At 35.4% G+C, this 13,342-nt stretch overlaps 3 protein-coding genes across 6 annotated transcripts; all 3 read left to right on the forward strand.

Annotated features, from left to right (window-relative positions):
• Positions 1–1,796: 1,796 nt before the first annotated feature.
• LOC110942279 (meiotic recombination protein SPO11-1) lies at positions 1,797–7,203 on the forward strand. 4 transcript variants are annotated; one of them, XM_022184019.2, is made up of 18 exons: positions 1,797–1,888; positions 2,536–2,641; positions 2,754–2,853; positions 2,966–3,039; positions 3,185–3,286; positions 3,372–3,445; positions 3,584–3,600; positions 4,102–4,171; positions 4,248–4,284; positions 4,365–4,412; positions 4,492–4,550; positions 4,613–4,644; positions 5,172–5,277; positions 5,383–5,503; positions 5,599–5,662; positions 5,773–5,882; positions 6,443–6,518; positions 6,614–7,203. In XM_022184019.2, the coding sequence occupies exons 2-17, from the start codon at positions 2,587–2,589 to the stop codon at positions 6,496–6,498; spliced, it is 1,125 nt and encodes a 374-aa protein (XP_022039711.1). In that variant the 5' UTR covers positions 1,797–1,888; positions 2,536–2,586; the 3' UTR covers positions 6,499–6,518; positions 6,614–7,203. The 4 variants fall into 4 exon arrangements, 3 of the variants coding, with proteins under 3 accessions (XP_022039711.1, XP_035835600.1, XP_022039709.1); XR_002594716.2 differs by lacking the exon at positions 1,797–1,888 and adding an exon at positions 2,153–2,316 and having other exon boundaries at positions 5,773–5,901; XM_035979707.1 differs by lacking the exon at positions 1,797–1,888 and adding an exon at positions 2,155–2,316 and having other exon boundaries at positions 2,577–2,641.
• LOC110944167 lies at positions 6,607–7,074 on the forward strand. Its single transcript, XM_022185881.1, has one exon. It carries the CDS (start codon positions 6,607–6,609, stop codon positions 7,072–7,074), a length of 468 nt encoding a protein of 155 aa, XP_022041573.1.
• Positions 7,204–8,998: 1,795 nt separating the features above from the next.
• On the forward strand, positions 8,999–9,790 carry LOC110942280. The gene has a single exon (XM_022184020.2). The coding sequence runs from the start codon at positions 9,195–9,197 to the stop codon at positions 9,711–9,713; it is 519 nt and encodes a 172-aa protein (XP_022039712.1). The 5' UTR covers positions 8,999–9,194; the 3' UTR covers positions 9,714–9,790.
• Positions 9,791–13,342: the final 3,552 nt, after the last annotated feature.

The raw sequence follows: 13,342 nt of genomic DNA on the forward strand, positions 1-13,342 counted from the left end.
CCACACATCTCTACCACCATTCGCCTCGACGACCACCTCAACGCCCCTGTGAATTCGTTGGGGTTAGCGTTGGGTTCTATATTTTTTGTGAATTTGTTTTTTTAGTTAAATGTCATTTTAGTCCCTGTGGTTTGGGTCATTTTGCCAGTTTAGTCCAAAGGTTTTATTTTTCGCATGTGGGCCCAAAAAGGTTTCACTGTTGCCATTTAGTCCATTGGGTTAACTTCAACCATTTTTTCTGTTAACGTGAAGGACAATTCGGTCATTTTATATGTAATTTTGTTAACTAGAAGGGCAATTCAGCCATATATAATGACCGAATTTCCTTTCTAGTTAACAGAAAAAATGGATCAAGTTAACCCAGTAGACTAAAATGGTAATGGTGAAACATTTTTGGACCCACAGACGAAAAATAAAACCTTTGGACTAAACTGTAAAAATGACCCAAACCATAGGGACTAAAATGACATTTAACTAGTTTTTTTTTTTAATAAGAGTAAACTGTACTGATAGTCCTTATTGTTTGGATTAAATTGCAAATTTGGTCCCAAATCTCAAACTTTTACGCATATGGTTCTGATGATGTTTGTTTTCATAGACTAGTTAAATGACCCAAGCAGAGACTAAAATGACATTTAACTAATTTTTTTAACTAGAATCATCACCCGCCGTAATACGGCGGGGATTCTTTAGTTATATATTATATTAGATGAAAGTCAAATGTTTCTTACATTATCGCGAACCAATGTGTAAAACATAGAAAAGAATAACTATGTTGATCTCTGACCCGCGCGTTGTGACAGACTTATCAAATGGGGAAAATAGACGTGCTACGACAGGCATTTCAAACGGGAAAAATAAGTATGTGTACTAACCTGATTATGGATCGATAAGAAGGGTGTTAGAGATGAGAAGAAAGCTCCAATCGTGGGGGAGGGCTGCCGTCGACTCCAAGGGGAAAGAAGGAGAGTGCTAGGGTTTTGCCAAATTATGTTTTGAAAATAATAAAAATCGTTCCCCACTTTGTATACATGTTTGTGCGCGAGTTGTAGGGGGCGACCTACTTGGGCTCCGTTTCGGGCTCAATGGAGCTGGCCGTGGACCACCCAACTCGGAAGAGAACTCATGCGCGACTCGATGAGGTGTGCGACAGGATTTATGGAGCCATCACTTAGCATAATCTAACTTACGTTAAACCAATAAATAAAATTCCTATATGATTATAACATGTAGTGAAACATGAGATGTAGTTATACAAGCTAGAGGTCAGGGAACCGACTAATGCAAATCTTGAAGGTCCGGGTTGTCATATAAACAGTCAAAAAAGGTTCAAACCACGCGACTTCCTCAACCCTCAAACATAGCCCGCCTAGTAGAGGTGCACAAACCGGTTAATTTCAATAATCGGTTCAGTTAACCGGTTATATTGATTAATTTGACTTTTTGACTTTAATCGATTAATGCTTTAACCAGTTATTTTTTAACTGGTTTGTTTAATTACTTTAACCGGTTATTTTCGGTTTATAACTGGGTTTTTCCCCTTTTTATTAAATTTTCGTGTTTTTTTTCGGTTAACCGGTTAAAAAAACGGTTAATAACCAGTTACTATACTAAATATTTATAATCGGTTACTAACCTACAGTTAAAAATATCCACTAACCGGTTATTCCTCAGACGGTTATTAATCGGTTACGGTTTCAGTTAATAACCGGTTACAGTTAACAGACCGGTTATTTTGTGCACCTCTACCGCCTAGGCTACCTGAGGGAGTGGCGATTTACCAGTTTATGATCCCAACCTCCACAGCCTACCCGCTTGACGCCCCCTCCTTACCTTCAGTAGGTGATTTACGTAAAAGTGGCTTATAAGCCAGGAGTATAAGTGATTGGTAAGATTCTTCCCCTGAGCTTGTTTTATTCCCACTCCTTTGCATGCAAGAGGAATGGTGCAAAATTTGGTTAGAATAATTTTTTATGATTGTATTATTGTAAAAAAAATTATATTTGATGCTATCCAATTTTGTGGGTGTTTGGGATTACTTCTCAAAATAACTTATTAACTTATATAAGTTATAAGTGAAAAGTTAGAAATTCTGACTTCACAAAAATATCTTCTAACCTTTCGAAATAAGCTAACCCAAACACTTTAAAAAAACATCTTATTATCTTTTAAGCTACTCTAAAATAAGCTTAACCGAAACACCCTCTTTCTAAATTTTAGAGTAACTTTAAATATAAGTATTGAACAGCCATAATCGGTTCCCTCCTTTGCCACCGTCGTTGCTGCTACTGTCATCGTTCTAGGTCACAAAATCAGGTCATATATTTTTATCTTCTCATAGCTGTCTGTCTGTTGGAATTTACCAGAATTTTATCTTCAAACCTGTCTTCTTATGCTCATGATTTATTATTTATATAATCTGTAAATGAACATCGTGTTTGTGTGTCCACCAAGTGTTCGATGAAATGCCAATGAAGCCAAATTCCTCTTCACTTCAGTTGCATTATTATTATTGTTGTTTCTGATTGTTTTTAGATTGACTTCGCTGCTACATATACCGATTACACCATATTCAGCAAGAGTAAAATGGAGAGAAAACATTCAAATTCACGGTCCAACCACTTGCTACAGAAGATAAGAGGTAATATACATCCAAACTGATCAATCGTTTTACATTTTGTAATTTTATGATGATTTTGATTCCTGTTTTTGTAACCTGTACACGCAAGATGTAATATGACATGCATTTGCAGGTTTCACGCGTTCAATTGTCGAAGATCTCTCCCACGGTCGTGCTTTGGTGATTTACATCAATCGTTTCCGCAATTACTGCACTGATATTTCTGAAAACTGGTTAGTTATGATCTTATGAAATAACAGAAGATTCAAATGGTTCAGAAGATTAGATCTAAAGATAGCAGCATGCTTTAAATTCTAAATTTTCACGTTGCTGTTGCTTAAACAGCTATTGCAGCCGTGATTCTGTTAAGGGAGTGGAGATTCTCACACTGCAACGGGAATGCCATGCGCGTAGGTTGGGTGAGTATGCTTTCATTAAATCTCCATTAATTGAACAAATTGTGCAGTAGAATGACTAGAGAAGATTATGGAGTGTTGATCCTATGGAATAGCTTTCGTTTTTATCTCATTCGTTGACATCGTTTATATTTATTTTTATTTTCAGACATTTTATTGCGAGTACTACTTATAGTTCAACAACTTTTACAAGAGAATAGGCACGGGTCAAAGAGAGACATTTATTACATGCATCCTTCAGTGTTTCAAGGTGAATACAAAGCTACTTTACTTCACATTATGTCACCGTTTATCCATTTCTTAATCTAGTTCTTTTTGTTTGTATCTTATAACAGAACAATCGGTTGTAGACCGCGCCATCAATGACATCTGCATACTTCTTCAGTGCAGTCGTCACAACCTAAATGTTGTATGTAACGCCATCATCTTTTTGTTTCTGTATTTCTATCATTTGTACAGTATATATATGTAAAAGTCTCCATCAATGACGTTTTTCTTTTTTATTTCTTCATACTTTTAATTTCATGATATGTTCCGTCCTTTGCAGGTGTCTGTCTCAAAAGGGTAGGTTGAATTTACATTATAACTTATTGAGTAAAATGCCATTTTCGTACCTGAGGTTTGGCCAGTCTTGCAACTTTCGTCCAAAGGCTTGTTTTTCCACATCTGGATCCAAAAGGTTTGAAATCTTGCCATTTTCATCTGGCTCGTTAACTCCATCCATTTTTCTTCGTTAAGTAAGGGGTATTTTCGTCTTTTTTGTTAACTTAAAGGGCAATTCAGTCTTTTTCAGGGGTATTCGGTCTTTTTACATAAAGTGAAAAAGACCAAATTGCCCTTTAAGTAAGCAAAAAAGACGGAAATACCCCTGACTTAACGAAGAAAAATGGATGGAGTTAACGAGCCGGATGAAAATGGCAAAATTTCAAACCTTTTGGATCCAGATACACAAAAACAAACCTTTGGACGAAAATCGCAAAACTGACCAAACCTCAGGGACGAAAATGGCATTTTACTCTAACTTATTAATCATTTAGTTTATTATTTTTGGTATTGTTATTTCAGATTAGTGATGGGATGGTTGAGATTCTCAGAAGCTGACACGATATTCAACTGCATAAACCACCCTGATACCGTAAGAACGAAAATGTCATCTTTTATGAGTTATTAGTCTAACCGAAATCGACAGTTGATATCTGGTTTTCTGTCAGGCGCACTCTATTCCAGTATTTGTAGAAGAAGTGAAAGGTGCTCAAATACGTAACAATATTTCTATATATCAACATGGATATATGTTATATGCTCTTATGAGATGATTATGTGAACAGATATTATCAGTGTTGCAGACTACATACTAGTTGTGGAGAAGGAATCAGGTGAGGCCTTTTTTTAACAAGACTTGTGGGCCCAGCCTTCCTTGCTATTTGTAACTGATAAAACTGTTACGTTATGCAGTATTTCAACGACTAGCAAATGATTGTTATTGCAAGAATAATCGTTGCATTGTCATCACAGTAAGCGTGAATTCAGTTAAAAATATTTGCAAAAATCGGTTATTAACTATATCTAATTACAGGGCAGAGGTTATCCAGATATTCCAACAAGGCGGTATTCAGTTTCCCTTTCTTTAAAAAGAGTACAAGGCCATTTTCTTCCCTAAGTTTTGGCCAGTTTTGCGACTTTCGTCCAAAGGTTTGTTTTTCCGCATCTGGATCCAAAAGGTTTGAATCTTGCCATTTTCATCCAGCTCGTCAACTCCATCCATTTTTCTCAATTAAGTCAGGGGTATTTTTGTCTTTTTTGTTAACCTAGAGGGCAATTCATTCTCTTGAGTACTTGTACATTATGCTAAATGCTTGTACATAAATTGAAAGAGACCAAATTGCCCTTTAACAAAAAAGATGGAAATACCCCTGACTTAACGGAGAAAAATGGATGGAGTTAACTAGCTGGATGAAAATGGCAAGATTTCAAACCTTTTGGATCCAAATGCGGAAAAACAAACCTTTGGACGAAAGTCGCAAAACTGGCCAAACCTCAGGGACAAAAATGGCATTTTACTCAAAAAAAAAATAAAAAAATTAAGCAACTTCAATCTTTGATGTTGTGTGTACGTTTGTTAATTTTTTAAACAGATTCTTACGGTTACTAATCGAACGACTGCACTTGCCAACCTACTGTTTGGTTGACTGTGATCCATATGGCTTTGACATTTTGACCACATACCGATTCGGCTCAATGGTAATTCATTCTTTGGTTATGCCCGTAAAATTAACACGTTATTAAGCTAATTGCAGTTTCAAGCATGGTAACAATTATATATAATTAAATATTTCTCTTTTAAAGCAAATGGCATATGATGCAAAAATAATGAAGCTTCCGGAGATAAAATGGCTTGGAGTATTACCTTCAGATGCTGAAACATTTAACGTTCCACAACAGTGTCTCCTTCCTATGACAACCGAAGGTGAGATTACGCATTCCCAAAAAACTTCCGTCTAAATTGATAAACCGAGCTCTCTTTTTGTGTTATTTGTTTAATTTCATTGGTTTTTTTATTAGATAAGATCAAAACGGAGGCGATTTTAAATCGATGCTATTTACAGAGAGAAGTACCACAGTGGAGGTTTAAATTTTTTAAATCTAATAATGCTTCTCTTTTCAGTTTTAAATTTTTGTTATTACTCTTTATTTACTGATAATTTTCCTTTTTAAATTTAATCTTTTTGCGATAAGGTTGGAACTACAGTTACTGCTGCAAAGTGGAGTGAAGTTTGAGACTGAAGCATTGTCGGTGCACTCGCTTGACTTTTTGTCTAAACAATATCTACCGTCTAAGATTCAAGGTGAAATACAACTCCATAGGTACTAGTATAACTGTTTAAATATATCAAATAAAATTTAGAATATTGGAAACATCATTTTTTTAGAAAAATATTGTTACACACAGTTAGAAGGAGTTTTTTTTTTACAATTTTGAAGTTGGATTTCATGATATTATTTAGTTTCTATTCTGGGAGTTGATAACACTTTCCTTGTTGGTTATAAAAATGTGATCTTATTTAATTTCGAAAATGATTTACTTAAATCCTTTCCTAAGAACAAAAAGAAATGAACAGTTTCTGCTACTTCAGTAACATGATCATCAAGATTTTCGAATATTAACAGAAAACTACAATAACAGATTTCCAAAATTAAAAGATATTGTCTGCATATTTATCCTGCGGCTTCTCTTTTATTTTCTTTGTTTCATCTGTCTGGACCATCAGTTTTTTCTCCATGGATCCTTGTGCAGACATGGTAAAACCTTTTGATTTATCTGTGTATGTTTGTGTGTGTGTGTATATATATATATATATTATACACCATATGAAGAAGTCTAATTCTTTTAATTTTGTATTTAAAGGAATGCTCCTTGAGAGTCCACTCCAATTGCGGGTGCTGTGTGATGAAGACGTATGACATCTTGCGTTCGATCTGCGGTAAGCTTTTCTTTTATATCGCATTTGTTTATCTCTGATGATAATACATACACATACATATATATTATTGGTTAATGAATTGATTCAAATGGTAGGAGTTTATTCGGTCGAATTGGACGCTGAGAAAAACTTGTTTAAAATATCCGGAGAAGTTAATCCAAACATACTATTAAAGGCGGTATTGAGTACAGGCGAGCATGCTGAGCTTGTTACGGTTAAAATGAAGCACCCACAACTAAGACAAAGAACCTACAATTATGGTTCATACGGTCCAACAAACGGTTATCATCTGCCTTATTATAGAGATGCCGGTTATAGCAATAGGTCACTGGCTAACTATCCTTATTATGAAACTAATGGTCATAATTACTACCCTTATAGCCTGCCACGTGACCCGCCCCTAATTGACTACCCGTCTTCTTACAATAACTATTACACCACCACCAGTGACTACCAATATCCACCGCCACGGGCCACCTATGTGCCGTCATACCCACCGCAAGAATATGACCAGTATGATAATTTTGATAGCATCAGCCCTTGCACTATCGTGTGACATGTTTGTTTTCGGTTTAATGAAACTTCAACATGAGTTGGTTTCTTGTTTTGTTTGTAGTTTGGTTTTTGGGGGTTTCTAAAACTTGAGTTGATTATAAATGGATTGATGATGACGTTCGTTGATTTTTGGTGGAATATTAAGTCTGATTGGTTATAGAAAAAAAAAAGAATGAGAATGAGATGCCACAACCCAATAATGGGTGGGAAGAATCTGCTTTAGAGAAGTGTAAGTGATGGCTATCAGATTTAGAGCCACATATTACTCTTTTCCATTAAATGTGTTACTTTAAATCTTAACCTTAACCTGAGATGCAGTGGAGATTTAGAAAATAATTATAGAGACAACGTTTCAAAAAAATATCTATAGGGGTAGTAAAATCGAAAAAAAAAACGTCAAATTTTATCCTTTTCTACACTATTGCCGGAGCGTTAAGGGGTAGCAGTAGCAACGTCCCTGCTGACATGTAAATACGACTTCAACCTTACACCATGGCCAATCTATTATTTTCTCGAGTCATAGTTTCTAAACAAACCAAGACAAATCCTGATTGCTCTTGTAAAAGATATGCTACATAACGAATACATTTATTTTGCAAATGATTAATATCGTTAAGTGTGCCCATTTCAAATTATATTCAAATCAAACAATTATGCGGCAACCACATCTCGCGGTAACAAAAATGTATTATGATGGGGTTTATCAAGGTTTAGTCTCCGATTCACAAATTAAATGAAGTTCGGCAAGTTGGGTCATAAACAGATTGTAAGTTGATTATACTATGTTAGGTGTTTTAAATAGGCTTATTGATGTTTAATTAAGGGAGTTAACATTCTCACATCCCTCCCCTCTAGGCCTCTATCTCTCTATAGTGATGTGGGAATAGTGAGAACCTTAATTAATCCGATTAAATCGGTTAACAAATAACATATCCCACACATTTAATGCATGTCAACACATCGGTTATCAAAACAACATGGCTTTATAATTTGAAGTATGTTATGTATTTGTTATATAAGAATCTTTTTTAAGGATGTTATTCTTTAATTTTTTTTTAATGGTAAATGTTACATACTAATAATTCTTAAATACTCCACTTGTCTAGGCTTGAACCCGCAACATCCCCTTTAAAAAGCAAGTGTCTCTACCAAGTGTTTGGGTTGTGTTAAACATGTCGTGTCGTGTAAAACATTTATTAAATATGTCTGTGTTAGTGTCTGGCACATTTAGTTAAACATGTATTTGGGTTTAACAGTCACATAAACATGTCGGGTTATGTCAAAAGCAGCTTATTTAACACACCATGATGTATTTTACCAACTATACAGTCTGCCACACATACCCATCAAATTAAACCCGAGCCTGAATTTGATCCTCATGTTTATTAGGGGGTTGGGGGGCGCTACGTGGTGTACAACCCATCACGCGTTGTTTAGCGTGGAACACCACCGTCACCATTGCCTAAAACGCGTGAACCTCGTAACTCGTGGTAGCCACAACGCGTTGAAGATTTCTTCCTACTTCCTTCTTCTTCACATTTGGTGAGTGATGGGCACCCCCACTAAAATCCATCACTAGTGATGGAACCAAGTTCGATGACGTGATGGAAAATGATTAGGTGTGGTGAATGATGGAAAGTGAAGCGCCCCGACCTCCTTTAGTTTATATGATTATATGATAATTGTGCCGTTATCTAAACATGAGTGTCGAATTTGGGTCAAGATTCCCTATCTTTATTTATTCTCCTTTTGTGGGTTGCATCCGATACCTTCATAGATTCCGAAAGCTTTACTTGGTATTTGTACCCTTTTCCATTCCTTTATGGTGATAAATATCTTGTCGTTATTTTGAACTTAATTCATTTATTTAATAATAATATAAATATATATCAAACAACATCACGCCAAACTTTTAATTTTAACTCAACAAAGGGTTCTTTTGTAATTAAGTATCTTATCATGTCACACCCAAAGCTCAAAACTTTTGAGACCCCTATATAAGAAACACCCACATCCCTTCATTCTATACATAACATTCTATCCCTTCTTTCATATTTCATCACTCATTTTCTATTTAATAAAAGGTGTGTGTTTGGAGCAAAGAATCATACCAATGAAACGATGGAGCAAATTCAGAAGAAAAGAATAACAAGAAAGGGTGTCACACAATTACCTTTGGTGTTATCGGTTTCCTTGTTTTCATGCTTGTTTGCCTACTACTACTATTACGATTACTATTGTTCTGTCTTGACAAGTTATGTTGATCTGGTGTATCCTATTGAGTTACTTTTGACACAGCGTGTGGACAAGACGTACGTGTTTCTTATATGCAACGGGATATTAGTGGTGTTAGTCAAAACGTCCGGTTCCTTAATCTCTCAATCAAGCTTTGACCTTAAGGAACACATCTACATCAAGAACATCCATGACGCGTTAGAAACACAATATGAGGACAATCTGGTGGAGGATGAAGAATTGGTGATTAAGGTGGATGGAATTGAAGAAGATGTAAAATTTGTAATAGAGAATGATGGAGAGACCATAGAAGAATTAAACAAGAAATTTGATGAGTTTATAAGGAAGAGGAAGGAAGAAATTAGGAGCAATGGTGAACAACTTCCAATGCTTAGTTATAATTGATATCTAGTTGTCATATGTATCTCATATGTATGTGCCTCTTCATATTTTTAACTCTACATCTTGCTCTTGCTCTAACATATTACATACACACATACATACATTTACATGCATAAATACATGCATATATGCATACAGATAGGGTTACTGTGCAAATTGTGTTTTTCCTACAAAGTGTAGGAAGCGATATAGGCCATCCGATAGGTGTGTTTAATGGTTGAGATCAAGTCATTGACATTTTTGTAATATTTATGTGTCAGTAATTAATTGTCATAATATGTTAGGGGTAGTCTGATTAGTTTACATGTTTTGTATCAATCAAATAACTATCATAATAACACAAACCCCTACAATCTCGCGATTTTCCATCTCCCTCTAAAACCAATTATAGAAAACCCTCTTTCATACAAAAAATAGCTAGAATCATGGATCAAGATAACAAATTCGGATTGAAATATAAGCACGATTGATGCCATGTTTATCATTCCATTCCCAATTCATCATCTTCTTCTAAAGCACATTCAATTCATATTTCATCTGGTTTGTCACATTGTGTTTTATCACTAAAACACACTACTATGAAACACATCCAGTATCCAACTTCAAGTGTAGTAAAACACAATACTATAATAAAACACAATGTGAAGAAACTAGAAACTGATAAAACACAGCGTCAAGACAGTGTTATTTACATTGATATTGTTTTAAGGATTGATGTGTTAAAGGTACATTGTGATTAAATCATGCATATACATGTATCCAATATGTTTTGTTGAAGACAGTGTTGTTTTTTAAAGTTTGATCATAGTACTGTTTTTTACTACACTTGATGTTGGATACTAGATGTGTTCATAGTAGTGTGTTTTAGTGATAAAACACAACGTGACAAACAAAGTGACTATCTTGATAAATGTGTTATTTTTTACATTGATATTGTTTTAAGAATTGATGTGTTAAAGCTACAATGTTATTAGATCCTGCATATACAGGTATTCCGTATGCTTTGTGGAAGACAATGTGTTTTTTTAGTTTGATCATAGTATTGTGTTTTACAACACTTGAAGTTGGATACTAGATGTGTTCATAGTAGTGTGTTTTAGTGATAAAACACAATGTGACGAACCTGATGGAATACGAATTGAATGTGCTTTAACAGAAGATGATGAATTGCAAATGGAATGATAAACATGGTATCAGTCGTAATATAACCGTCATTTCGAAATCAATGAAATATTTGGTTTACTTAAATTTCTCATATGTTAGTTTAGAATATAATAAATCCCAAAAATAAAATAAATATCAAATTACAGTCTTGCCATTTTCATTAAAATAAGTAATTGCCACATGTCATTAGGATGTGGCTTCCTACACTTTGTAGGAAAAATTGGCTTTGTAGCCAACTCCTACTCTCTAAATACATACAATGATTAATATGTTGGATATTAGATGTCCGACTCACGTTTATTTTTATGTTACTAAGGAGGTACAATCCAGAGAGTTACACATTGGACAACGAATCAGGAATAATATTTATGAGATAAATCTTATAGTTTGTTCAGAAGTGCGCGTTTTGCAATTGTAGCGTGGTTCAAACGTTTACTGAATTAATTATTTTATAAATGATTAATTAAAGCATTTAGTTGTTTATTTAGTTAATTGTTAATTAAATAAAAGGTTAAAGAACATTATTTATTAGATAAATAATATTAATATTTTATTTATTAGATAAACAATAGTGTAGAAGATAATTCTATTATTTATAAGATAAAAAAGATAATATATAATATATTTATGAGATAAATATAAGGAGGTATTGGTGGGATAAGACTTAGAGATCATGAGGTCCTGGTAGATTTCCACGATAGGGTTTTTCCATATTGAGTTTCCTCCTAAATTTGTGTATAGGTATTATAGCCTAGTGGAGATGGATATGATCGGATGGTTGGTTTCGCTGATGGCACAATGATACTCAAGTGGTCCATCAGTGATCCAAATTTATCGTTCAAAAAAATGTATTAGGATACAAGTTGGGGTTTTGAGTTAAATTAAAAATAGTTATCACACCCAAGAGTTAAGGTTACACCATTAGCTCACAAAAGCAACCAAGCCACCACACATCTCTACCACCGTTCGCCTCGGCGACCACCTCAACGCGGCGCTAGGCGGTGAGTTACTGACTAATTTTGAGCTAGTCGGTCCAATTAGTCGGGTATGGTCAAAATCGGTCTTAGGCGGTCAAAATCAGTAAAAATCGGTCCCACGCGGTCAAAATTGGACTAATCAGTCCATGTTTTTTTGACTCAAAAAACCCAATTTTTGAAACCTGGCCCATGGTTTAAAGCCCAAATTTTAGTTGTAAACCTATTTTAACATTTAAGTTTAGGTATTTTAACATTTAACCCCCTCTATCTTTCACTAGTTTACATATCGTTCCTAAACTTTTAAATTTATTAATAAAAAGTATAAAGTTATCTATATATATATATATATATATATATATTTGTAAAATTATACTTAAAAAGTCCAATCCGATTAATCCCGATTAATCCCTAGGCGGTACCTCATCGCCCGATGATGTGTGTAAAATGCAACATATAAAACACATCAATTAAGGCATAAAACTAACCCTTTTTAAGTACTAATGTTGGAAAAAGAGTGTTTTTGTCTTCCTTTTGTATTTTCAGGATGAAATGAGCTCAAAATCACAAAAGAAGCAAAAAGACCACTAATTCTACCATAAATACAAGAAAGGAACAAAAGTAAACTGCCCGGACCCCCAACGGCACCTCCCAAGACAAAGAGAAGAGAACAGAGTCTGAACACGCCCCGTGTCCAGTGAACACGGGGGCGTGCCCAGGAAGCAGCAGAAAAGACAAACCAGTAGAAGCTTCCATTGCTCACCATGGGGCCGTGCCCAGCGGGCACGGGGGCGTGTTGAAAGTACAGCAGGCGCATTAATTGTAATTCGCAATTACAATTAATGAAGAGAGAGAATGTCAGACGGGCACGGGGCCGTGTCCAGCGGACACGGGGCCGTGTCCAGCGTTCTGTTCAGCCTATAAATAGAGGAGCTTGGTTTCATTCTCTCTCATCCCTTGGCACACCACCTCTCTCACACTTCATCCACCACCCATCACCACCATAACACCATCATCCACCACCATCATCCATTGTCCATCGTAGAGTGTGTGAGTCGTCTCGGGATCCAAGATTGATCGTAAGAGTTCTTGACAATCAAGGCCATGTTTGCCTAAGTCTCTTACATCACTTGGTGAAGACAAGTGTTTAGTATAATACTTTTTATTTTTAATCTTTTGCACTTTTTATTTGGTTTTGTATTAATGACTTTAATAACTAGTTACTTATGTTGAAGGTGATCTTTCCTTATCGTTTGTCCGTGGTGTCTTGGCGTTATTTTACTGTCTATATAAAATAAAAGATTTTCACCATTCATATCTCCACGGTCTATATGGAGGTATGTTGGCTACCTGGTCGGGGGTTAAGGGAACGGTTTGGTAAGGGTCTTGCCCTTGTTCAGCGTTTAGAGGTCCTGCTTGGGACCTGGGTCAAATTTAGTAGGATCTCCTTCAATGCCCATAGGTATTGGATGGCGGGGATCCAAACTCTTTGAC

The sequence above is a fragment of the Helianthus annuus genome, chromosome 11, assembly GCF_002127325.2.
Source record: "Helianthus annuus cultivar XRQ/B chromosome 11, HanXRQr2.0-SUNRISE, whole genome shotgun sequence".
Taxonomy (NCBI): Eukaryota; Viridiplantae; Streptophyta; class Magnoliopsida; order Asterales; family Asteraceae; genus Helianthus; species Helianthus annuus.